Here is a 24,848-nt window from a genome sequence, read left to right as displayed (position 1 = left end):
TGATGCTGCTAATGCCTGCCCTGCAGACGGTGTTTGACTTGGTGTGTTGTGATTGCAGAGAGGCACCAAAAACGGCAGGGCGATACGAATCTAGCGGTAGCCATCGTTACGGGTTTATGTAAGTCACGATCAACGAAGCTAGCCGGGCATCGTACGCGGTCGCAATCCACACAGGATTTGGCTCGTACCGCTAACCTGTCACGCACAGTCTGGTAATCTCCGTGGATTCTGGAAGATGTGGCGGATTTCACAGGGCGAGAGCGAGATGACTGAGCCCTTTGGCGTTGCCACCCCAGGAACGCGCGGGGCCGGGCTGGATGGCACGCTGCGGGAGTGGCGATGAACACATGGCGGTATTTGGATGCCCGTGTCGGCAAGCCCTACGAGGGTCGACGAGACAAGCGCTCTTTTCTCGGGATTGGCCGGGCAGGCTAGATGCAGAGCGTTGAGGTCGACATTGGAGTTCGCACAGAGGCGATATGCATGCCCAACTGCCGCATTTGGGCCTGCATCTGGGGTATCCTAGAGGCACGTCTCCCACCGCTGCGGGTCCCTCTGGCTTGCGCTGCGAGGTACGGACTGTCGAGCCAGATTCCGGTGAAGAGCGAGCGCGCCGCGACGGTGGGTAGGGGGCGTGCGCGGCGAGTGCGCTCAGCCTTCGAAGGGACTGCCCGTGCAGCGACGGTCCCACCGAGGCATCGCGCAGAGGCGGCGCCAGCACCAGCGGCGCGCGCGTGTTTCCACTGGCAGGCGTGTCACAAGTGTCAAGGTGTCCAGGCGTCCCGGCGCGATGTGGGGAGGAGGGTGCTCAGAGCAGCGCAGACGTCAGCGCTGGTCAGAGCTGGGCGCGCGGGCAAGGGATGCGGTGAATGAGGAAGCGTGTATTGCACATCTGGCGGCGATCGTGACGCCGGCAGGAGTGAGTGCTGGTGGTCGGCCCGGCTGGCGAAGCTTGAGCAGCGGGCATTCTGGCGATCCGCTGCGTGGGCCGGGGCAGGCGCGGACCCGTTTCATTTTCTTCCACTGCAGCCACACGCATCTCGGCCGCCCAGTGCGGACCCGGCGCTGGCTGCACAATCCCCGCATTTCAGCACGGCCATCCCAACTCGAATCCGCGCCTCCCAACCCCAGACCCGCTAGCGGCTTCGAAAAGAGACCGACACGCCAAAGCTCGTCTCCCCCGTCGCTCCCGCACTTCCTCTCCCAACTCCCACGCCCAATCTCAGCTTCTCGAACCGCCCGCCCTCCGCTCACCTACTTATTCAATATCGCGCCAGCCAGTAGCGGATCCAACGCCTGCCACCCACTCCGATCCGATTCTTCCGCACCAGCGCGCTCCTGGCGACCCTGACTCGACTTCCTGTTATCTGTCCAGCGCCTGTCACCACGAGAGACTACGCACCCTTATATTGAGAGTCGGCCCCTCGCGCCGCCCTCTGCCCATCATGCCTGGCATTCTCCCCATGAAGGTCATCAAGGTCGGCACCAACTCGCAGACCCGCATCGCCCAGGCCTGCGACCGCTGCCGCAGCAAGAAGATCCGCTGCGATGGCATCCGGCCCTCTTGCTCCCAATGCACCAACGTCGGTTTCGAGTGCAAGACCAGCGACAAGCTGAGTCGCCGCGCTTTCCCGCGCGGCTACACCGAGTCGCTTGAGGAGCGCGTGCGCATCCTCGAGTCCGAGATCCGCGAGTTGAAAGAACTACTGGATGAGAAGGACGAGAAGATCGACATGTTGTCGCGCATGCACTCCAACTCCCCTGGTTCTATCGGCCGGAGACCTTCGCCCTCTCCCAGTCCCATCTCTCCGAGAGAAGAGGTGCCCGACAAGGATGACCTCTTCAAGATTCAGCAATCGCCAATTCTCCTGGACGACGGCAGCTCAGACTCGTATTTCGTCGGCACATCGAGCGGAAGGACACTGATTGGTGAGTGTTTCGTATGAATCATTCCGTTGGCGCCGCTAACAGGAGCAGACTCATTCTATCGCCGCGTTCAAGAGACCGGCCGCTCGCTCCCCTCAGTCCGACCTGAGGCATTCCTTGAAACCGACTCAAAACCCCAACAGACTAGAGATCTGTCTACTGTCTCTTTCAAAGCACCACCGCGCCTTGTGTCCGATCAATTAATCAACATCTTTTTCCAAGAATGGGCGCCTCTCTTCCCAGTGCTACACCGACCGGCTTTCCTCACGTTGTACGATGAATTTGTCAACAGCTCGGAACCCCTCACGGACATGAAGGCTCTTGCGCAGCTTAACCTTGTTTTTGGTATCGCTGCTCTTGCCAACAACGTAAGTTCCACGACAACATTATTCGAGGCAAATTGCTCACGTGCCACTAGTCCCCCGACAAGTCGCTCGTGGAATCGGTCGAGCTACAATGGCACGCTGCGTTGAACTCGTTCATCGATGACACTTCCCTCGTTACCTTGCAATGTCTTGTTCTCGCACAGATCTTTTGCCTTCAAAAGGCGGACTACAACCGTCTGCTGAAGTACAAGGGTATTGCCGTCAGCCTGTCACACCGTTTGGGTCTTCATCAGTCGCAAAAGCGTTTCACTCTTGGCGTTCTTACCAGCGAGACAAGGAAGAAGGTTTTCTGGACACAGTACACTCTTGACTGGTATGTTCTCTCGAGTTCTTCTAAGATATATTACTGACCGTCATAGTTTCACTGCCGCTCAACTGGGCCAGCCTAAGCAACTGCGCGAGGAGGACATTCACTGCGAGTTCCCTGTGGATGCCGATGATGAATATATTACGGAGAAAGGTTTCCTTCCTTCTCTCCCTGGAGAGTTCACCAAGCTGTCCAGCGCCCTGGCTCTCTTCCGCGCTGCGCGCATCCTTGGCACGGTTCTCTGCGAGAGCTACCCGGCGGCCACGTCACATGAGATCTCCCTTCGCAAGATGGCTGCTCAGTCGGATGAGTTGGATGAGTGGAACAACAACTTGGCCTCTCATTTGAAGCTTCAGTTCGTGCAAGACAAGCCCAGCACGAACATTGTCAGCAGCCGCTCGCCCATTCTGGTATGTTGAGACAAGCATCTACTTCGGTTCCAAGCTAATTTTCTTCAGTCTCTTGCATACCAGTACATCAGGTCTCTGATCTGGCGCCCTGCGGTTTGTGCCAACATTGGAGGACGAGCATCCGCCGCTACTCTTGCTGTCGCCGGTGCCTCGAAGGCTACCGTTCAGATCCTGCAGCTTTTGGAGGAGAGGAGCATGTGTTTCGCCCTTTGCCTGAACAAGCACGAGATGCTCGTGACGTCAGGCTTTGGTCTCATGTTCCAGAGCCTCGATCTTGACCAGGACAGCAAGCTCATCAAGGAGAACCAGAAGCTCATGGCCGCCATTGTTGGCTTCCTCGAACGTTCTCAATCTCCTGGTTCGGCCGTATTCCGTAAGGTGGCAAAGGCGACTGTCAGCCCCAATACCGAGCAGCGCCCATCAAAGCCTTCCTCCATTCCCAACAACATGCGGGCTCCCCAAGATGCTCTCCGCTCGACGCAGAAGCACCTCAAGGCCATCGCGTCGCGCTTCTCCCCCAACAGGCAGCAGGAGGAAGTGTCGAACGACATTCGGCGGGCCACGCTTCCCAACCTTTCGACTGAACACAGCAACCAGAGCGGCGTCAGCATCAACTCGGTCCACTCTGAACCACCCCACGCGCGGTCGGAGCCCACCATGTCACCCCTGTCCCACCGCGCCTCGCTCGGCGCTACTCCGTCAATCAAAGTCCGGCGTCCAAGCGCGGGCGGGTCCACTCTTAACCTTGACTATCTCTCCTTTGGTACCGAATCACAGTCGAACACTTATTCGATGGCGGCACACCTAAAATCGGAAACACATTCGCCGGGTGACTGGGAGCGGCTCCTCAGTGGGATCGACAACGGACAGACCAACATCTACGACAGCATCTACGGCGGCGCACCGGTCGACGCGCTCGGCGACGTGCCGCCCCTGTCGGCGACTTCGGACGGAAACCTTGGGTGGTCGCCGAGCGTATGGACGGTGGGACCGCCCGACCAGCAGCCGCCGCAAAGCGTACTAAGCTTTTCCGACGAGAGCCTCACAAGCGGCAGCAACGACTTCGATTGCGACTTCGGGTCCGGAAACTCCGACTCGTATAGGGGCCTTGTGATCCCCGACCTAAGTCCGTCGGCCAATGGCATCCACCTCGATGGAAGCTTTGGGCTGTGATGAAAAAAGGTGGACGGAGTTCAGCGACGGGAAATTCTCGGTGTTGCAGTGGATATTCGGTCAGGGAATCGTTGGGATTTATGGAATGGCCAGGGTGTATGCGGTGTTTTGTTTTGGATGGGACATGATTTCCATGCATCGCTTATGCATGCAGGTCGACTTTTGGGATGACTGGGGGTCCTCTGGGAAGAAAATTCTCAAGCGCTTTTTTGACGTATCTGTCGCTACTTGTTTTTTCAGCGCGGTTCATGTTTGTTTTGGCGGCTCCTTTGTTTGATCTTTTGGTCATTTAATTTTCCGATACTCTTGATACCTGCCGCGTCGTTTACAGGAAGCATCTCTTAATCAGCAAGTTTTTGGCGAAGTACATAAAACATCTACAGCAATTGCTACATGACACCTTGAACGATCCTCAAACCATGGCAATTTCTGCAAGCAGAAGTGATGTATCCATGATATCACAGTCCGTCGCAACATCAAGATCTTCAGGCTTTGGATGGGGGGTGTCTGACAGCGGCAAGCCGTCCGTCAATCGGAAACTTTCCCAGCCTGTTATCCTCAACCCTGTCCTTAAGGCACCATCACATTCGAGACTGTGCCGCGCGAGAGACTTGGCAATTTTTTTTTTCTTCCCTTCCATTTACCCCGCAGTACGGTACATGCCCAGTATCCAATCTCTTTTTTCCTTCCATGCATGTTCCAGCTGCAGGCTCCCAGCAGCTTCCTGCAGGTATTACCGCAAGTTCTCGACCTTGCAGCATCTCGCAAAAAATATGACATGCGTGATGGTTGGATGGGTGGGGACGATCGCGCGCCCGGCTCTTTCCGCGACAAAACCGACGACGACGAAGAAAGAAGAAGACCTACGGCAGTCTGGATGAGATGGATGACAGGCAGGCACGTGGCGTGGCCATCGTACCACCTTCCCAACACGACCTCTTGTCACATTTTCTGGCCCGGAGCAACCTCCTGTCATTGCCTCTCTCTTCTTTTTTTTATCTACAGTATTTAACCCGAGTACAGTGTATCTTGGATGAATGTATGTGCCTGAGAGTGAGGTGAGAGGGCGGGGGTGGGGGGTAGGATGGATTGGATAGGGTCATTCCGGAACACGGGAACGACGAACGACGACCCCGCGATTCCACATCACCTCCTCCTCCTCCCCCACTCTCCATCTTTCCCTTTTTTCTCTTCCCGCCCTCCCCCAGGAAATCCTTCTTCTTTTCAGCCCAATTCCACCACCCACCCCCGGAAAAGCAGGGACGGAAGTCGAAGGAAGGGGGCGTACAACACGTGGCAAAAGATAGCGCGTGGGGCCCCGGAAGGATGGGGGAGAAAGGAAGGGAAAGAGGCTTGCGTATGCTTTTGTCTGTTTAACCGGGGATCCCGTTCTTTCGATCGAGAGAGAGAGCGGCAGGGGAGGGGGCGTGTGTGTGAGTCTGACTCGCAGAGGGCTGGCTGGCTGGCTGGCTGGCTGGCTGGCTGGCTGGCGGGGCGAACAAACGAACGAACCGTTGGCTGGCCAGCCAACAAGGCTGCTGCACCGGCCAGGCTGGTCGCGATGAAAAGGCTAACCACTGATGAGCTGAGCTGCTTTGCTTTGCTGCTCTTGTCATCAGAGAGCGTTCGGTGGGGGGGAACATCTCACGCGACCACTCGTTTGATGGGTTGCTGCTGACGGCTCGCTGCTCCATTGCTGCGCGCGCGGTCGTTTGTTGACCGCAGAGCTCTCCACTGGCGTTGGACGGGAAACGGGGATGCACCATCAGCCTCGCACGACGGCTGACAACCCCTTCTTCTGGTTGACAGGCAGGGGGACCCAGACAGCGCCTCGCCCGCGTGTCTGGTAGGCACAACAGATGGGCAATGCGGGCTACAGGATTCCGTTAGTCGCCAATCCTCATCATTGCACTCGCGCTGGACCGCGGGGGTGGGGGCAAACGCGTAGAGCCGCGAAAGCGGTGTACGTGTGTTGGTGTGCAAGTAGAACGTAGACAGAATAACGCAATAGCTAATAGCGGGCTAGCTGAGACGGATGGTCTTTAGGTCCAACGTGCGGAGCCGCAAATGTGGAGCGTGCGGCCACGCGAGCAGGCCAGAGAACAGATGGTTTGGCTGCGGCGAACCAATGCAGCTGCGGACGCTAGCATTGGCAGACAAGACAGCTGTGCAGCCCCCTTTCCCACCGGCGTTTGGGAGGCACGGCACGGGAAGAGCCCAGATCTCTGGCAGTAGTAGTCACAGTACCACATGCCGCCCCCCTCTCCCCGCGCGATGGATGCCCGTGGCGTTCCTGAGAGGATTGCGGAGATCGGCGGGTTTGATTCGTGGACGGCATGCCGCGACAGCCTCGCCCTGGCCGCCCGTCTCCGTCTCCGCGGCAGGGCCGAATGTGCTGTGAATTAATTCTACGCTCGGGCTGGGATTGGTGTGTGTTGTGGAACGGGAAGAGAAAGAAGGAGAGGCGGCCGTTGGGTCGTGGCCGGGCGTGGCGCGCGCCTGCCTTTCAGCTCTGATCGCCCGCTCGCTAGCTGCATGACTAACTCAACACTTTCGTTGCCCTCTCGATGCTTTGTCGCGTTTTGATGACTACTGGCTCTCGCCGTAACCTCCCCGCCTCTCTTCCCCATCATCGAAAAGGATGTGCGAGCGGCTCCGAACGGTCCCGATGCGGATGCTGCCTTCGCGCCGTTCGGGTGCACACGGGCTCCCATCCTCCACCTCCACCGTTGCGCCAGCCCTTGCCATTGGCTTGTTTGCTCCATCTACCCTGATCCTTTGCGCTGAACCCACACCGATTTTCCCCGTGGGGGACATCAGGCGTGCGGCGGTAGCGGGTCAAAGGCCATTTTGATGCGGATGCGGAGGATTTTGCGGAGGCCCGCCCGCAGCTACTAACTGACTCTTTCTCTCATCCTCCATCTCTCTTGCGGTGTGGGCAGGGTACCTTGTCTTTGGATGCCACAACGGAGAGATGGTGGGGCAAAGGGTCACAGCACGATGCATGAGTAAGGGATGCGGCGATGGCGCAACTATGCAATGCCTCTCCCGCCCTGCCCCAGGAGATTTGGACGAGGCTTGTCCGATATCGATCTACCGTGGCTTGCGGCAGCTCTGCCGACTTGCTCTATGCGAGTATGACTGATTACTGACTATTCGTTTTTCAATACTGGTGGTAAACAAGAGAAGGAAGCGAACATGACTTTTGGACGACCACGCTGCCTGGCCGCATTACGCCATCTTCTCCACGGGCGAAGACGTAAGATCTGCACCCCTGTGGGACGTCCGAGATAGTTCCTGACTCTTCTCATCAGTCCACCAACCAAGGAGCTGGAGGTACCTGCGTCATCATCGGGAGACCACGCATCATCATTGCTTTGTACTTCACTCCCAAAGCTTACAGTCATCACCGGCCACAGCCGACCACTCCACATGTGGAGTACTGACCATGACAGAAGAGCACCCTGTCGTCCCCATGAAGCCTACATGGTACTAATCAAGGAGCGAGGTGCCGCTGCCGCCCCCCACGCCACCACTATGTATCCAGAAAGAAGCTGCGCGGCGGCCCACCAACCCGGAACGCGTCACCGGTCCGCTCCGCCGCACGCCGCAAGGTGCCCTGCACGACACCGTTCCCTGAGACGCCGTCCGCACACACACACATCCTTGGCCACCTCCCCACGGCGACACGGGTGCGGTTACTCGTTGTGCTGTTGTTAAGTCCGTGAGGTACGCCCGGCCGTCTTTCGTGGTCGGGACGTTGTATGGCTGGATGTCACCGTGCTCGACGTTTTGGCTGTGGGGGTGGGCTGGGGCCTTTGTGAGGCAAGACACCCATTCCTTGAGCGTCTCGAGGGTTGGATTGCGCTCAGGTCGCTCGTCTCCGTGCGTGAAGACACGGAGAAGGTGTGGTAGTCTCGAATACGCTTCCGGAGCCATCAGTAAGTTGAGGTGACCGGCGCACTCGAAGGTCTCGACGACTTGGATGATATGTTCGTGCTGAAGACTGCGTAGAAGGCACGCCTCGACCTTCAGGTTGCTGTTCATGCTCGCCTTCTCGCTTTCGTCCCTTTTCAGACAATTGTTTTGCATCCATAAAGTCTTCCGCATGTATCGTTTCCATGGTTCCGGGCTCTGGAGACAATGCATCGTCGTTCGGGGCCCCGGGTCCTTGTTTCATGATACGGGCAATCTTCCTCTGATACGTAAACTGCGTATGGATAAGTGTCCCTGGGCCAACAGCCCAAGAAGATCTTTTTCCGCCATCATGTGCTAGAGTCACTTCCTCCGAGAGCATCGGCATGGCGGTCCCGGATAGGCAATTTTTGTCTTCGCCGCTCAAATCACCTCTTTCTGCCGGATATAAGAGGTCAGTTATGGCGTACGGCCCCGGGTATGCGATCTCAAATAGAGCGCCAAAACAGAGACGCTACTTGACCGCAATTGAAAAATTGCGGCTAAGGTGACAGAGTAAACTTATGTACTTGGCATCGAGCTTTACCAGATAGAATGCCAACATTAGCGTTTCCATCTTCAACCCAGATCTAGTCTTCAAACGACTCGTCGGCGTGCTCCTGGGAATAACAACCATGGATGGCTTCGACGCGAAAAAGAAAAGAGGGGAAAGAAACCCAACAAAAACTGCAGTCGCGCAAAGTAATTCCAAACAGCGATACAATAGAAGAGAAATGATGGGAACACCGTCATGGGAAGCTTCAGTGAAGCCCATACGCAAAATATGTATCATCCGCCGTGGACAGAAAACCTTTGAGCTGATGCATTGAAGTGACGGGCTTGACATCAGAGCTGCAGTCAGCCCAGGCAGCAACGAGTGCTAAAATGCACAGCGGCTCGCACAATAACTCTACCTTGCCAAATTTACTCTAACATCTATTCCTATCAGCAGCTCAAACAAATATCTTCGTGTTCCTGTGTAATGGTAAAATATACACCCATCCAGGTCATGTTTACTTCAGCTGTCCATGTCGGGAGTGTAGCCTCCTCGACGTGTCACAGAATGATCAAACCTACCTACACATGCAATCCCATCCGCTGGCCCCTATGAGCAGCCGGGCTTTACGGTTAGTTGAAACAAATCTCAGGGCAAAGACGTAGAGCTGGAAGTGATGCAACAACGTCCGGATGTCAACCAAACCATGCATTCGAAGGCAAAAATCCACATCAACCCACCAACCCATCCATATACCATCAAAATGACTTACAACATCACCCCGGTCACTCTCACCTTGCACTGACAACGTCAGAAGAAAACGAAACAGAAAGAGTCACCCAGCCCGCACTAAAAAGAAAAAAAAAAAAACACCCGAATCCAGCGGGCGGCAACCACTTTCCACCCCACACACGGACCACCCACTCACCCACCCACCTGCACCAACCATCAACCGGCGCGTCATACGTCCGCCGACGACGCGCGCATTCCCATCCCATCCACCTCCCATCCACCTCCCACCCACCAACCACAACTCGACCCGCGGCCCCAACCAGAGCAATGCCGGGCTCCGAGTACACCGCCTTCACGGGCGGCGCGCTCAAGCTCAAAGGCGGCGGATCCGGCATCGACAAGAAGGCGAAGAAAAAGAAGAAGTCGAAACCGACAACGTCCACCGCCGACACCGAAGCCACGGCCTCGGCCTCCGCCGCCGCGAAAAAGGAAGAAGAAGACGAACAGCAGCAGCGATCGGCACTGCAGCGCGCCCTCGCCGACGAGGACGAGGACGAGGACAAGGCGGATAGCGGTGGTGGTGATGGTCTGAAGAAACGGGGGGAAAAGAAGAAGAGGAATGAGTCTGGTGGAGAGGACGAAGAGGATGAACAACGGCGGTTGGGCAGGGCGGTGGCGGCGCACAGGCACAAGACGGAGGCGGAGAGGAAGTATGAGGAGAGGAGGCGGAAGCGGGTGAGTTGGACTGTTTTACCCTTGCACGGCGCGCGCGCGCGCAGCGGGGCTCGCGGTGGCTGTCGCGCGGAGAGAGAGAGGGGGGATTCTCGGCTGACATGGTGGTTTTTCTGTGCAGTTGGATGAAAGGTTGAAGCGCGAGGGCGTCAAGACGCACAAGGAGCGCGTCGAGGAGCTGAACAAGTACCTCAGCACGCTGAGCGAGCACCATGACATGTGAGTAACCCCACCCCTGCGGTGACGCTGGGGTAAAGTACGAGGAAGCTGACGAAGATGCGCAGGCCGAGAATCGGACCCGGATAACACGTGTGTTGGATGCGGTGCGCAAGGCGGTTCGTTTTGGGGATTTGCAGCGTGGAGTTTTGGCGTACGGTGGGAAATGGTGCCTCTAGACATCGTCCATGGAATCAATCGTGTGTCTGCAGGGAAAAAAACGCTTCATCCCTCATCAAAACTGTTCCGTTAAAGGTCTGCGTGTCGTCAGATGGGGCTCGTATCTATGTCCGGACACTTGCTTCGATTGCACACGCAGGGAACGTGGAATCCAATGCGGACTTGTAAATTAACGTTCTCTGGTCTCCGTGCAAAGGAAAACAGATCGTGTGTAAGAATTGGTCGCGGGTCGACACCGCGGACGAGATCCGTGGCCCTTGTGTGAGGATTGCGACTCCGAGCTTGTCAAGAGTGTCCCTGTCGCCCCCCCCCCCCCCCGGGGGATTGAGCTTGTAACGGCCGAACATAGCAATCCTTGGTCCCCTTCCACGGCGAGTGAGAAAAGAAATTGGCCCTCTCCCACGGTGCATTATACCCGCGGGTAGTTGAATACAAAATCCGGACGTAAATGTGCGTATACAAAACTTACATTTACGTCTGCATCTTGTGCTTAACTACCTATGTAAAGTTTGATGATGTAGTATCTGCGTAAGGAAGATGTGGGTGGGCAGAAGCCTTATGTCACCCGCTGTGCCTCTGCAGTCTTGGACATGGGAAGTAAGAGAAAAGTCTTGAATTTTGTGATGTATCTCCTTCATTTGGAGGCTGTCATCGCAGGCAACCATGCTCAGCAAATCGCAACAGAGCTTGCCATATGACCTCCCAATCCCATTGCCGCAATGTAAATCATATAGTCAGCCATCGGGTGGAGCTCCTGCTCGAACCACGGGCTTCCCCGCGGCTTCATTCAAGGCTTTATAACGCGGATGATGTTGGTCTCGAAGATGGCAGATTTCTTGCCGGTATTGTCGTTCTTGATCTGTTTGACTCTGGTTAAGAGTGCAATGACGGTTCGGGGAGTGAAAGTGCAGGGTGAGTGAGGTGAGGAAGGGCAGACATGGCGCATCTCAAACCGCGGGGCTTGTTTGCGACGAAGTGGAAGGAGGGACTCATCTCTCTATGGGCAGGGAAGAAGCAACTCACCTCGTAGCGCGGGTCATCCTCCGAAGCCTTGACGTTGTGGCCGGCCATGCGGGCGTCACTGGTGATGACGCTCATGATGGTGCCGTGGGAGACGGGCGTGTTGGAATCGGGACCTGTGAAGTGGGGCGTGTGAGTGGAAGCTTGAGTGAGTGAGGCAGGACACTGAGGTGACGCACCGCCAATGGCCTTGTAGAGAACCTTCTGGTCGACCTCGTAGCGAGGCATGGTTTCTCGTCGTGGGTGTGTTGGTGTGAGCTTGGGTGGTTGGTGTGTCGCGGTGTGGGTGTGAGCTTGGGCGGTTGGTGTTGTTGCGATGTGGGTTGAGAATGGAGCGGATTGTGTGGATGCGCGTTGTAATATAGATGGAAGATTGTTGAAATGTGGAAGGGCACGGGGGAGCTAGTGGTGCCTTCCTGATCAATCACACAGGCAACGACGCACTCCCCAATCCCATTCCGCCAAACGCATCAGCTGAAGCTTCGAAATGGGCGACAGAACAGTTTGGCATCTCGTGACTTTTCTCACGGGGCCAGTTGAAGCAAATGTTCGGTCGCAAGTCCCTCGCGCTCCATCACGTGCAGCGTTGCTGTTTAGATGACTGCTTCACTTCCCCACCGGATTAAGAGCCAGATTTGTTTGAATTGTTTTCATTTGGTAGACTCGATGCTATTTACAAGAGACTGTAGAATCATCATATGTACTCTGGAAAGCTCCCCGCCGGATATGCACAGTGGCAGAGAAGGCCCCCAACTCCGAAATATGCACAGGGATCTGAAAAAGTATTTACAACAAGCCATTGAAAAACCCAAACACCCAAAGAAAAAAACGCCAATCGTGATGGAGACCCGGGTTCTGTCTGAGTGTAGTCGAATCGTTACTTCTTGGTAGTAGTCGTAGCCTTCGTGCTTGAAGTGCTCGAAGTCTTGGTCTTGTCGTCCTTCTTGGTTGTTGAGGACGAAGTGATAGTCGCAGTGTTGGCCGAGGTGGTAGTGGCAGCTGATTTGGAGGTGGTGGCAGTGGCGGAGGTGGTCTTGCTCGAGGTGGTGACAGTCTGGAAACCGGTTGAAGCAGTGCTCCAGTATGCCTCAAGAAGAGACTCGACCTCGTGCTGATCGGCATAGCTATCAACAGCTGCAAAGGCAGCGAGCTTGGACTGGATGGCCTCATCGGTGAAGTCGGCCTCGGTGATGTCCTTAGCACGCCACTGAGGATCCATAGGGTCTAGGAAGAGCGTCTCGTTCTTGTTGTAGCCAAAGTCCTCCAGCTTGTCCACGTCAAACGCGGCCATCATGTCGTTGTCCTCGTGCACTAGGTTATGGCAATGGAAAAGATAGGGCTGAGCTCTGTTTGGACCGAAGCGCGCAACGACCTTGGCTTTCTCGTTTTCGCCGAGCAAAACAACATCCTTGAGGCCGTTTTTCTCGTACTCGAGCACGGGGCGGTTGCCCCCTGTACGCGAGATGACCTGGAAGTCAACGAGATGGATGTGGATTGGGTGAGACCACCCGCCAGAGCTGTTCTCGAGCTCCCATACTTCAACAGCACCACGCTTGGGCTTAGCCAGGATGCGGTTCTCAACATCGGCGAAAGTGACGCCGTTGATGGTCCATTCGCCGCCCTTTCTCTCGAACTTGAAGCTACGGTCGGGGACGGTCCTGACCGGAGGGTAAGGCACAGATCTCAGGGTGCCGGGCAGTGGGGAATCGGAAGTCGTGACCTTGTTGCCGACGACGAAGCGCATGACCTTGTCGGTGCTGTTGTAGTCCTCATCGGCTTGCACATTGCGGTTATTGCGCATGGTAACGTTCTTTCCGGCGAACTGGGCAAAGTCGACGACAATCTCCCAACGCTCGGCCATGGCGATGTGAAGCAGGTCAGTCTTGACCGGAGAGGAGAGAAGACCAGCATCAGAGGCGATGACATTGAACTCAATCTTCTGGCCGAGAGCACCGTCGGCCTCGAGCCAAAGCTGGAAAGCCCGGGAGATGGAAGTGTCGAGCATGCGGAAGCGGTACTTGCGAGGCTCAACCTTCAGGTATGGCCAGGGTTGCCCGTTGACGTGGATGACATCGCCCCACAAACTGACAGTCTCGCCGGCCGGGGAGAAGAGCTCGCCATTAGCTTGATATTGCTTCGATGACAGGGCTATCGGGATATCGTAAGGGCCGGACGGCAGATTGAGCGCATCTTCGGCCTTGTCGTGTAGGAGGTAGAAGCCCGCCTGCCCGAAGTATGCGTTTTCAGCCGTGTGGAAAACTGCATGGTCGTGGTACCACAGCGTCCTCCCGCTTTGATAATTGCCGTAGTAGTAGTCTTTGTATTGGCCTGAATTGGTCGTATCCTCTGCCCAGCCATCGAATGGAGCGAAAGATGGAGAACCGTGCAAATGGACACTGTTCGCACGCCCGCCGCTGCGGTTGATGAAGCGAACCACGGTTTCCGTTCCCCTCTCCACCTTGAAGGTCGGACCAGGCGAGACTCCATCGTAGCCAACAAGGTTTGCCTTGCCAAGGCCTGGGTAGACTTGCTGCTGGAGAGGGAGGATGTTGATCTCGTAGTAGTCGATTGCGGCGCCAGTCTTTGGGTTGGTGTAGGTGCTAAGCAAGTCAGTGATCCACTCGGAAGACGGGGAGAAGCCTGAGTTACGTACGCTTTCTTCTCCTTGACCGGGGGAGTAGGGAGAGGAAATTCGTAGAAGTTCTTGTACACAGGGCTGAGCCACTGGTCGTCACCAGCGAGAGTGCCGGCAACGAGAAGGGCACCTACGCCCAAATGAACAGAGCCGAAGAGCATGGCGCTGGAAATTGAGGGGATTTGAGAAGGTTTGAGGAAGCAAGCGATCCTTCAGTGAAGAGGACCAGAGGAATGATGAAGCTCAAAGTGATGGCTTCTTGTGAATGCTTGAGAAGGCTTGAGTGCTCTGCTTCTTCGACTGACAACGGAACGATTGTCTACATTTATATCCAACACTCTCGAGACAAGAGCTGAAGAGGCTCCGGAACTCTCCTCCGCATTGTCGAGTCCAGAGCTGTCAGTGTGTGGAGTCGGTGCATCGTATCGTGGAGACGCCCAAGCCAGCAAACGCCATCATCCCCGCTACATGTTGACATGGGATGATGTGGCGTCAGCTGGGCCGTTATGGCTCCGGCTCTAGGGCTGACCAGGCGGCAGTTTGCCCCCACGAGGGCGCGGTAGCTTCCCACACGTGGGCTCCGCTCAGAGTTGGCGGAAAACTAACACAGTTCACCCGTGCCGGCTCCCTCTTGGCGGCACTGCTCTGGTCCAGATGCGGCGAATTACCTGGTTACTGTAGAGGCGCCCATGTGGCAACCTCGTGCAGTGGGCCCAGCTGAATGGACAGAATTGGAGGGTGAGCCTATGAGAAGCGGACAATTTCTGCAGAACCAGTGGTTCGGAGACGACCGGCGGGCTAGTGTACCGCACGATTATGCTGGAAGAGCGTGGCCGACCGTTTCGTCGTTCGGATGGTAAGCTACAGAGGAACATGTCCACGGCTCGCACAACGCTGTGCGGAAAACCCGAAACTGACAACAGCCTTGATGTTGACAGCATCAACCGGCACTGCACTAAGTGCTGCAGCGGCAGGGTTTGTTTGAAGCCATGTCCCGATCGGGCAAGTCGTCCAGCTGAATGCATGAACTAACAGCTTTCTTGGGTCAGGGAGCGGTATAAGGGCCGGACTGGCCAATCAAAGAACGGCATATCCAGGAATGCCCCTACAGCGATGTACGAAAGAGGTTACACCACTGCTTGGCACTCAGGCACACAGTACTCATGCCAAGCCAGCCACGACACCTCGCTCCGCCCGTCCTCGTAAAAGCTGCCAAGCAGCACTCAGCTGCTCGCCCCGTTGACGCCGCATCTCTTGGCCAGCATCCTCCGCCCGTCATGGCCCTCCCAAGACTGCCCATGTGATGGCAAAGCAAAGCTTGGCTTTCGGTACCACCGTACAACTGTTCGGACCCAGGAACAGACCACACTTTGCAGCATTCCTGCGCGGGGAAGCTCCGGTCCCCGAGGTTCATCCTCGATTTCATCATCTTCACCAACGGTCCTGTAGTTGAACATGAGGTCTACAGCAGCAGCAGCAGCAGCCAGAAGAGACAACAAGCCCGCCGCCTGCACCCAAGATTAGCTTCTGCAGGCAAGCGGCAACTCAGCCGGAGCGGACCGCCACCAATAAAGACACTGTACTCTGCCGCCTTCCATCGCGTCCGCCCCGCTGACAGCTGAAGTGCTGCTGCCGCCGCTCCGCCATAGTCTCCGTGGGTGCTGCGTCGCTAGCTTTTCGTGGCGTCGACCATGCACGGACGCAGGTACTGGCCAGCTGGATTGAGTGATAATCCCCCTCTGCATGGCCTCCGGCTTTAGCGTGCCATCAGCGTATGCAAGAAGCCTTGGCATCGCTTATGCTTCTTGTTGTGCCGTGTCTCATCCACCACGTGTTGCGAGCTGATGTCGGAACTAAGCTCATGCTTTTGGCATCAAGCTCCCCCGCATGACGATCCTATTTTCGTATTTCCCTCCTGGAAAACCCCACAGTCCACTCACGGTTCATCTGATGTCGCCATCGCCGAGCAATACGGCTTGCCTGATGTGGGGCAAGGCGGCGGTGTGTGTCTAGAACATCTGCTGAAGGCGACTTGCAGATCAGGCAGATACCCAGCAGTGACACGGATCACATCCCAAGCTATAAATGACAGCAAAGCTTGGCCATGGCCATGGCCATCCAGACAAGCCAAAGCGGCTCGGTTTGTGCCGAAAAGACAACTACTGGCCTGTTTTGGCCGCACGCTACCCTCTTTTCTCCCCTCGCTGGAGACTAACCCGCACATCCATGGGCGGCGCCATCCGCCCGGCAGCTCTCGCTTGCGCCTCTCGCTACCAGCTCAAGAGCTCATGGCGTCAAGCTATCTTCGAGACGAAGAATTCAGCTAGCCAAAGTTTGATGCGCCGTGGCGCGCTTCCTCGAGGTGCTCCTATCGCCAAAGCACCGCCACTCGTGTTGCGAAATGAACCGGTGACCTCTTGCAGATGAAGATGCAGGCATTATCCTTCGCCTTTTCTATTTTGTTGCTCGGTTCTTTTCTTGCATCATCTGTGGCGGTGAAGTGAACAGCCTTGTCCATTCAGCTACGTCTTCAGCCGCTTCCGCGCAGGCGCCTTGAATCCTTTACCAAACACTCCGTCCACGGCGGCCCCGTGGTCTAAACCCACTAGCTCACAATACTCCAGGTTTATGCCAAGAGAACGCTTGCTGCCAATTAAGCGGCGCTTGGCACGCGCGCGGTCCTCTGGATACACGGCGGGGCGTCTTGGTCTTCAATCAAGCAAAGTTTGGTCAGCAGCCAAGCCAATGAAGCTGTCCCAGGTTCTGTGTAGAGACTGCCCCACAGAGCATACCGTGGATTCCGAAATGCTTCGTCCTTTGGTGTTCCGCAACAGGCATTACTCTACCAGATCAATAGCCCTCATCAGCCGTGTCTTGGCACTCTTCTCATCGGCAGTTGAAGTAGGTATCCGGATGAAGATGTTCGATTAAGAATCATAGAGAAACATCCATACATACACTTCAACCGCCCATGCAAGTAAATGCTCAAAGACTACATGCCAGTCTTCCTCCGCTCTCTTCCTCGTTTGCCTGTGGTTAATATCGCGTGCCATGATCATATTGTTCTCCAGTATCTTCCTCCCCGCTCCCTCTACGATCCCCGCATATGACCAAGCTAAGAGAGTCGAGAGCCCCGGCAGCAAGCCGAAGGTGGTCGGCAGACAGCAGCCAGCGGCATCGCCAAGAACCGCCGGACTTGTCGAAGCAAAATCCGCTCAATATTCTCCTCTTGGCGGGAAACTAAACGCCGCTCAGAACCACAAAAAAAAGACCCCCCCGCAGCTCGAGGCGATTGGCTGCTTCGACCAAATGGGGGATGAAAGGTACGATGGGCTTGTGACTAGTTTCGGTGTTGATCACTTTCAATCCCCCATTCCCGTAAATTCTCATGCTCGTACCAGCCAGTCGCACTTCCCTCGAAATGAGCGCGGGTAGAAACCTTCTTCGGTACACACTCACGATAGTCTAGATGTATAGGCGGTAGTGTCCACGTCGGATATTGAACATCCATTGAATAGTATCCTGCAGCATCGCCATCTCCCTACCGGTGGAGTATGTCCTACCAGCGTCCGAGTTAGGCCCCAGCCCGGCTCAACATCCGGAATGCTTTGTATACAGCGATCATTCCACGTCATAGACACTTTGCATCACGGTGCGCAAGAGCCCCCTAAAGCGCCACCAACGGCGCCACATATGCGGACATGTAGCGCCGGGACGAGGCGTAAGAACATTTGCGCGAAGAGAGAGAGAGAGAGAGCAGAACCCCATCACACGAAAAACACCGATATCCATGATAAAAGCCACGACTTTCTGTTTCATGTCATTCATTAATCTTCTAACCCACGATTCACGACACACTACCCAGCGCGGCCGGTTTCTGGATCTTGAAGCTCGGGGTGGTCGTGATGCTGATGCCATTGCCACTGCCCTTGACCAACGCCGTCGCCGTCGCCGCCGCTGCCGCCGGTCCACCCGTGTCAATTGCCGACGCCGCCGCCGCTTTCGCCGATGCCACTGAGGAGGAGCCGGTGGCGCGCACCCCTCCATTCTCTTGATGACGAGGAGTAGCACCGTTAGCCGTGCTATCTTCAGAGGCTCTGCGGGAGTCATTTGGAGTGCCAGGATACCTGAGCAATGCCCTGAAGCCTCCCGCCTTGCGCGAAGGGATGTCGCCCTTGCCGGCCGTGGCGACGTAGAGGAGGTATTTGAGGTTTGGGAGCGTCTGGCGTATGTCCAGGAGCTTGAGCCCGATTTCGTTGGAGAGGAGCTCGATGTCCTTGTTCAGCAGGAACACGCCGTACTCGAACCGGTATCTGACGGTGCCTCTCATGAACAAAGGATAGGTGCGGGGCCCGCTAGTCATGGAGATGGGGTCTTCGATGGTGGAACTCGATCCTTTCGGATCCACGGGGTAAGCCAATGGGAGGGAGAGGTAGACGGACAGATGCGCGACCACTTGAGCAACATAACCAAGAGCGGCGCCAGTCACGTCCTCTCTGACGTCGTCGAATTCGGAGTTGGGCAGTGCAAGGCCTCTGATGGTGAAGGAAAGCGAGCGGCCGGGTATGGGCTCAATGGGGTAGATATTGAGCAAGTCCTCACAGACACGCCTTCTGTGGCCGAGAATTTCGTCCTGTGTCTGCTGGAGAGTAATTTTCCGTTCCTCAAGCTGCTCCTTGCCGTGTTCAATGTCTTCCAGAGTTCGTGCTTGCAGTTCTCGTCCTTTCTTCATGGCCTCACGACGGTACCTGATGCTGGCTTGCAGATCGTTGCGCTTCTTCCTCGCAGCTTCCAGACGTCTCTTTTGCGAAGCTACCGCTGCCTCGACCTGCTTGAGCCTCTCCTGCGCCTCAGGAACACGGTTTACCGTGGAAAGTGATTCGTCGTTGCTGTCAATTATGGCATTGATTTCTGTTGTTAGGCGGTCCCGTGTGGCCAAGGCATCTTGAATGCAGTCATCCAGTGTGGAAAGCCTCATCAGTTGGTCGTATGAGGAGGTCAATTGAGGGGCGGCGGACGTTGATTTGGCCGGGGCGGCAGCAAAGTCGAGACGATAGTCTTCCGAAGCAATGTCCAGGAAGCTGGTGTATATGCCGTCGGTAAAGTGGAACAGAATGCAGTTCTGAGGAAAGGGATGATGGAAGCTGTCGAGCTAAGACACGAGTCACTCTACCAAGATCCGGCACGACGGATGGCGAACTTACTGATTTGCCAATGAACTGCAAGGAGCGGAAGTTCACGGCCATGTCCAAGAGGTGCTGGTGCTCGGCCATGGCCTCGCTCTTGACCCAGACCTTGACAGCGAGCTCGTCCAGCCTGGTCACGGCCGGGCCCCACGGATGCAGGTCGAAGAAGCGAAAGTCGGGATTCATCGCCTTCTCGACTTCCTCGCTCACGTAGACCGGCTCATCAATGCCGTCGACGTGCAGCGAGAAAAAGGTATTGGCCATGCGTCCGCCCGTCACATCCTCGAGTTTCTTCTGACGCTGCAACGGACTGGCCCCCGACCATTCCATAGTGCTTCTGCGCCGCATTCTGCTAAAGCTAGGCCTGAGAGACACATCTGCAGCAGCAGCATCCTTGCTGTCCGGCCTTGGGGGATCGGTCACGGCGGACTCATTGATGGGCCTGAGGTCGTTGGCCCGTAGATCGTGCGAGGAGCGCGAGTGTTCAAGCTTGCGGTTCTCACGCTGGGCCAGGGCCTTCGTAGCCGTCTTCAGAGACGAGGGTATAGCGTCGTCGTCAATGGTGCCCCGGCGGGGGCGGCCGGGGGCTTGGACAAGGGCCAAGTTACGGATGGTGATTCCCTGGAGATGGCGAATCTTCCGGTTCTACTTGATCTCAGCGGGGAGGCAACGGCTGGAGTGGGCGCACGATGGGGCATACGTATGGGAGCAGCCAGGGGCGGTCCCGGCGGGCAAGATCATGTTGGTCGGCGGGGCCGCTCGAGCTTCCTGGCATGGTGTTGGCTTCGGCGGACGCGTCGGCGGGCGTGCGGCGCGACTTGAGAGCTGGCGATGGGTGCAGAGAGGTTCAGATGGCAGGTGCTGAGCTGGGCTGCCCCGGAATCGCAGTCATTTCGCCGTGCATGGCGGAGTCGGGTCGGGGGGGAGGTGTTGTGCAGGTGTCCCGCATGCCCGCGCGCCCGCCGTCATCACAAGCGCGCCCGCCCGGGCCAAGCCTGATGTTCGCGACTTTTCCTTCCGCTCCCTCGTCCACCTTCGGCACCACACCACAGCCCCGACTCTCGCTCCGCCCCTGCCAGACACACGCCGCGGCCTTCATCATGGAGTTGACCAAGGCCGCGCAGGCCGCGCGCCTCGCGAAGAAGGCCTTTTTCGCGCAGAAGGCCACGGAGCAGGGCCGCCACATTTTCATCTACAACAACATCCGCACCAACCAGACCGTCTGCTCGTTGGAGCGCAGCTTGAATGTATGCATCGACTGCCCCGCCTGGACACCAATTGGGTGTGCGAGGCGCTTCAATCGCTAAATGGCTGTTCAGAACCACGACGCATTATCGCAGCTCGCCTACGCCGGCAAGAAGACGATTCCTGCAGCCCTGCGCAAAGACGTGTGGCGTCCTATGGCCATCGTCACCTTCCCCAGCCCTGCCCAAGGCCGATCCGTATACCAAAAGCTACGCGAGTTCCGGAAGCTGCACGAGCTACACTGGGACAACAACCAGGAATACCCCATGCTCCCCCCCGAAACGCAAAAGCGGATCAAAGAGGGCAAGGCTGCGCCAACCAAGAAGGAGAGGGCGAAGATCATTATGGACCAGAAGGCGAATACCATAGCCGATCTTGCTGCCCTGCTGAAGACGCATGATGAAGGAGGCAGTGTGGAGAAGCTGCGCGCAGAGGTCCAAGCATTGGAGGCGGCGCAAAAGAGTCGCTTGGCCGAGATTGAGCAGGAAATGGCAGCAAAGAAGCTGGAGATGGATGATCCCAAGCTGAACGGTTCCACCCGGAAGCCATTCCTCGTAGTGTACAAGAGCTTGAAGCGTGAAAAGGAGTTGCTTCTCAAGGGCGAGGAGCGTGAAGCGCTTCTCAAGCGCTTGAACGAAAAGGAGTCGCATCTCGAGAGCTTGAAGCGTGAAAGGGAGAAGCTGCTCAGCGCCGAGGCGGTACCAAAGGCGCTAGCGAAGGACGTCGAACTGGCGAACAAGGCAGAAAACGGCGGTCTGTCGAGGCTCGCCGAAGAAATCACAGAGGCGAACAAATTCCTGGCCACGGAGCTCCTCACGCCTAGGCTGAGGCGCCGTTGGGAAAGCCGCGTAGAGGAGGCTCAAAGGGAACAGAAGGAAATGTGGAGGGCGATCGAATCGGTGGGGGAAGAGATGGCACGCAGGATGGCCAAGAGCGGCAGCAAGGCGCCTCCGCCCAAACCTCGATGGGGGCTTAATGGCGTCAGCATCAGGTGGGCAGACGTGCTCGATGCTGACTATGCTGGGGAGTGGCCGGCGCAGGTTGTGCACGACAGGCTTGGACTGGTGAAGCACTCGGCGCCAGACCCCAAGCGTGCAGCACCAGGCCTCTCAATCACGAATGCGGAATTGGAGCGCAGGCTGAAGGAGGAGGAGGAGGCCATGGAGGCAGAGATGGAGGCGGCAGAGGGCGAGGCGGCAGAGGGCGAGGCGGCAGAGGGCAAGGCGGCAGAGGAGGGCAAGCCGGCAGAGGAGGGCAAGAAGGTTGTGGTGTAAGATAATGATTTAATCGCAGTGCCAGCCAGGGCGGATCACATGCGTAGAACAGCGCCTAGGGCGAATCGAGAAACCGTGGACCCTGGCGGCGGTGAAGGCTGCGGCTAGGCGGAGCGCGGAAATTGCGGAGGTCGAGTCGTGCCCTGCCCGACCGCTGTGACCGCCGCTCTGCTGCTGATTTTCTGCCGCCGAGCTCCATATCTCGACACTCGCCCTCCAGCCGTCCATCCCACCTGCCGCTCTCCAGCCCAGCATGGCCCGCTCCGACCAGACCGAGCCGTTTCCGCCCCTCCACCCGCTGCAGGAACCCTCGGCCCTTAGCGGTGCGGCGCGCCGCCGCCGAAAGAGCAGCAACCTTGGCGACGACCCCAGGGGAGACACCGGCACCGTGAGCCTTGCCACGGCCTTCGATTCCCAGTCGCCCACCGAAGAGGTACGCCCAAGTCCATGCCGCTGTGCAATGGCTGCCGCTGACCGTTTGCCTGCAGCGCTTCCCCAAGCAACACCGCCCCTCCAAGCGCCGCAAGGCCAAGTCTCTCATGCGCCGCTGGCTGAAGCTCTCGATCCGCCACACCTGGCTCAATCCGCTCATCCTCATCGTCGTCTTCCTCGCCGCCTATGCTACCAACCCCACCGAGTCCAACCCGCTGCATGCCGCCATCTTCCTGTCCTACCCTCTTGCCCGCGCTCCCGATGCCGACCCGTCCGCCCCGATACAGTATGGCAAGGGAGGCAGGGACTTCGCCTTCGTCGGCTTCTACATCATCGTCTTCTCCTTCACCCGCGAGTTCCTGATGCAGCGCTTGCTGCGCCCCATGGCCATCCGCTGCGGCATCAAGTCGCGCGCCAAGCAGGCACGCTTCATGGAGCAAGTCTACACCGCCATCTACTTTGGCATCTTTGGTCCTTTTGGCCTCTACGTCATGTCGCGCACGCCGGTGTGGTATTTCAACACCCGCGGCATGTACGAGGGTTTCCCGCACAAAACCCACGAGGCCGTGTTCAAGGCCTACTACTTGCTCCAGGCCAGCTACTGGGCCCAGCAGGCCATTGTCTTGCTTCTGATGCTTGAGAAGCCCCGCAAGGACTTCAAGGAGCTAGTCATGCATCACATCATCACCATCGCTCTCATCTGGTGCAGCTACCGCTTCCACTTCACCTACATGGGTGTGGCTGTCTACATCACTCACGATATCAGCGACTTCTTCCTTGCCGTATGTCTTGCTTCGCGTTCGATGCTCCTCGATTGCTAACGGTCAACAGACGTCCAAAACCCTAAACTACCTGGATTCACCCATCGTTGGGCCGTACTTTGGCCTGTTCATCTTCGTCTGGACCTACCTCCGCCACTTTATCAATCTCCGCATCCTCTGGTCCATGATCAACGGCGAATTCTCCTCGGTCGGGCCCTTCGAGCTCAACTGGGAGACTCAGCAATACAAGTGCTGGATCTCGCAATACATCACGTTTGCACTGCTTGCCAGTCTGCAGGCCGTCAACTTGTTCTGGCTGTTCTTGATCCTGCGCATTGCATACCGCTTTGTCGCGAGCTGGGGAGAGGTTGTCAAGGACGAGCGTAGCGATTACGAAGAGAGCGAGAACGAATACGAGGCGCAAGAGAAGGCTGCCAATGGCAAGGCCATGGAAGCTGCCCCTCAAGTTCTCCTCAATGGCGAGCCAGTGTCGCCTGTAGAGGAGAAGGCAACGACGACGGCCACGGCTGCTGCGGCCAATGGAAAGCAACGAAAGTCCAGGTAAGACCAATGACGATTTAGTCCGTCACTCATGCGGTGAAGTGACGAGACCACCATTTCTTGTAATATGTCAACCTTTTCACGCCCCACGACCGCCGTTGGGGAGGACCGATACAAGGACAGTGGGGCTCCTTTCTCCTGTACAATATGAACCGTTCGCTTCTGGATCGTTTCCGGTCCTCAGATGGGAATCGTCTCCCGCTCCGCACATATTGGATTGAGGTTGGCGGCGTCTTGCATTGGTATTCGCGCGTTAGCTCATGTTGTAATTAGAGGGCTGCTTCTTTCTTTTCCGCTTCAAAGGTCTTTCTTTTCTCTTTGAAGAGCTTGAAGCATGAGAGGTCTATCGTTAGGGACTGGATGGCAGAGGGACAGAACAGAAGGGACGAGAAACGGCCGAACGAAAGGAAAGTGTAATGTGTGGGTGGTACATATGTTGGTATAACGAATCATACAAAACCAAAAGGCATTTCTGGGACACAAGCATGATGGCTGCCGTAAAGTCCAGCCTTTTCCATGACCCTCCCGGCCCACAAGATTGCACAACAGCATATGATTCAGACACCAACCTCCCTTGCCTTCGAGCCTCAGCTCTGTCACACCCATCCTGCGCTTTCCAATCCCCGAAGTCAGCCCGGCGAAAAGCAAGGCGATCTCGCAGGCAACACAGTCATCTCACTGTACACCGTCCAAGCTTCTCGAACATACGTGGCCGAACAAAATGGCACGAGATCCAATCTCCCCGCCTCATCAGTTGTGCTCTTACGAAATGAGCTCTCGCCATCGCACCGACACTTTCCCACTACTCAGCGGCCGCCCACATTACACATACAAGCAGAGCCTCTCTCCATCTTCGCGTCGTCACGCACACACGAAGCTAACCACAACAGGCAATATTGCAGCGAGGGAAAGCCGAAGAACGCGCACGGCTCCCTCGTCGGCCATGCTCCTCCTTCCCACCTCACAACTCGTCCGTCGAGGAAAAAAAAAAAAAAAAGAAAGGAATCGGCCGTACCGTACATACCCGGCCCGTTGCCGGCCCGGGTTCTTTTTCTCTCTCTCTTTCTCTCCATCTCCTCTCACTAGTCTAGTTATATGGTCCCAACACCGTTCTTTCCGAGTTTCCGTAAACTTCCGCGTAGAGGTACCGGCCGGTATGCAACGATGTATATTTTCCCGAGCTTCCCCATCGCTCATGCTCGCTCCAATCCTTCCCGTGAGA

At 56.7% G+C, this 24,848-nt stretch overlaps 6 protein-coding genes across 6 annotated transcripts; 3 read left to right on the top strand and 3 right to left on the bottom strand.

The window, feature by feature from the left end:
- Nucleotides 1–1,445: 1,445 nt before the first annotated feature.
- Nucleotides 1,446–4,202, top strand: CAT8 (DNA-binding transcription factor cat8; the record flags this gene model as incomplete). Its single annotated transcript, XM_066781906.1, has 5 exons — nucleotides 1,446–1,929; nucleotides 1,978–2,294; nucleotides 2,345–2,625; nucleotides 2,672–3,029; nucleotides 3,078–4,202. 5 exons carry the CDS (start codon nucleotides 1,446–1,448, stop codon nucleotides 4,200–4,202), a joined length of 2,565 nt encoding a protein of 854 aa, XP_066627718.1.
- A 7,097-nt stretch (nucleotides 4,203–11,299) lies between these two features.
- Nucleotides 11,300–11,760, bottom strand: SLS55_010523 (uncharacterized protein; the record flags this gene model as incomplete). Its single annotated transcript, XM_066781905.1, has 3 exons — nucleotides 11,300–11,371; nucleotides 11,536–11,648; nucleotides 11,712–11,760. 3 exons carry the CDS (start codon nucleotides 11,758–11,760, stop codon nucleotides 11,300–11,302), a joined length of 234 nt encoding a protein of 77 aa, XP_066627717.1.
- A 649-nt stretch (nucleotides 11,761–12,409) lies between these two features.
- On the bottom strand, nucleotides 12,410–14,328 carry SLS55_010522 (uncharacterized protein; the record flags this gene model as incomplete). The annotated part of the gene is made up of 2 exons (XM_066781904.1): nucleotides 12,410–14,132; nucleotides 14,186–14,328. The coding sequence occupies 2 exons, from the start codon at nucleotides 14,326–14,328 to the stop codon at nucleotides 12,410–12,412; spliced, it is 1,866 nt and encodes a 621-aa protein (XP_066627716.1).
- Nucleotides 14,329–18,014: 3,686 nt separating this feature from the next.
- Nucleotides 18,015–20,128, bottom strand: SLS55_010521 (uncharacterized protein; the record flags this gene model as incomplete). Its single annotated transcript, XM_066781903.1, has 3 exons — nucleotides 18,015–19,319; nucleotides 19,372–19,998; nucleotides 20,054–20,128. 3 exons carry the CDS (start codon nucleotides 20,126–20,128, stop codon nucleotides 18,015–18,017), a joined length of 2,007 nt encoding a protein of 668 aa, XP_066627715.1.
- Nucleotides 20,129–20,453: 325 nt separating this feature from the next.
- On the top strand, nucleotides 20,454–21,872 carry SLS55_010520 (mitochondrial 54S ribosomal protein mL67; the record flags this gene model as incomplete). Its single annotated transcript, XM_066781902.1, has 2 exons — nucleotides 20,454–20,600; nucleotides 20,673–21,872. The coding sequence occupies 2 exons, from the start codon at nucleotides 20,454–20,456 to the stop codon at nucleotides 21,870–21,872; spliced, it is 1,347 nt and encodes a 448-aa protein (XP_066627714.1).
- A 253-nt stretch (nucleotides 21,873–22,125) lies between these two features.
- On the top strand, nucleotides 22,126–23,630 carry LAG1 (sphingosine N-acyltransferase lag1; the record flags this gene model as incomplete). Its single annotated transcript, XM_066781901.1, has 3 exons — nucleotides 22,126–22,305; nucleotides 22,361–23,086; nucleotides 23,136–23,630. 3 exons carry the CDS (start codon nucleotides 22,126–22,128, stop codon nucleotides 23,628–23,630), a joined length of 1,401 nt encoding a protein of 466 aa, XP_066627713.1.
- Between the last annotated feature and the right edge of the window lie 1,218 nt (nucleotides 23,631–24,848).

The sequence above is a fragment of the Diplodia seriata genome (genome assembly GCF_021436955.1).
Source record: "Diplodia seriata strain FDS-637 chromosome Unknown scaffold_13, whole genome shotgun sequence".
In the NCBI taxonomy this organism is placed as follows: Eukaryota; Fungi; Ascomycota; class Dothideomycetes; order Botryosphaeriales; family Botryosphaeriaceae; genus Diplodia; species Diplodia seriata.
The sequence above is the reverse complement of the archived record's forward strand: the minus strand, read 5'-3'. Positions and strand labels throughout refer to the sequence as shown.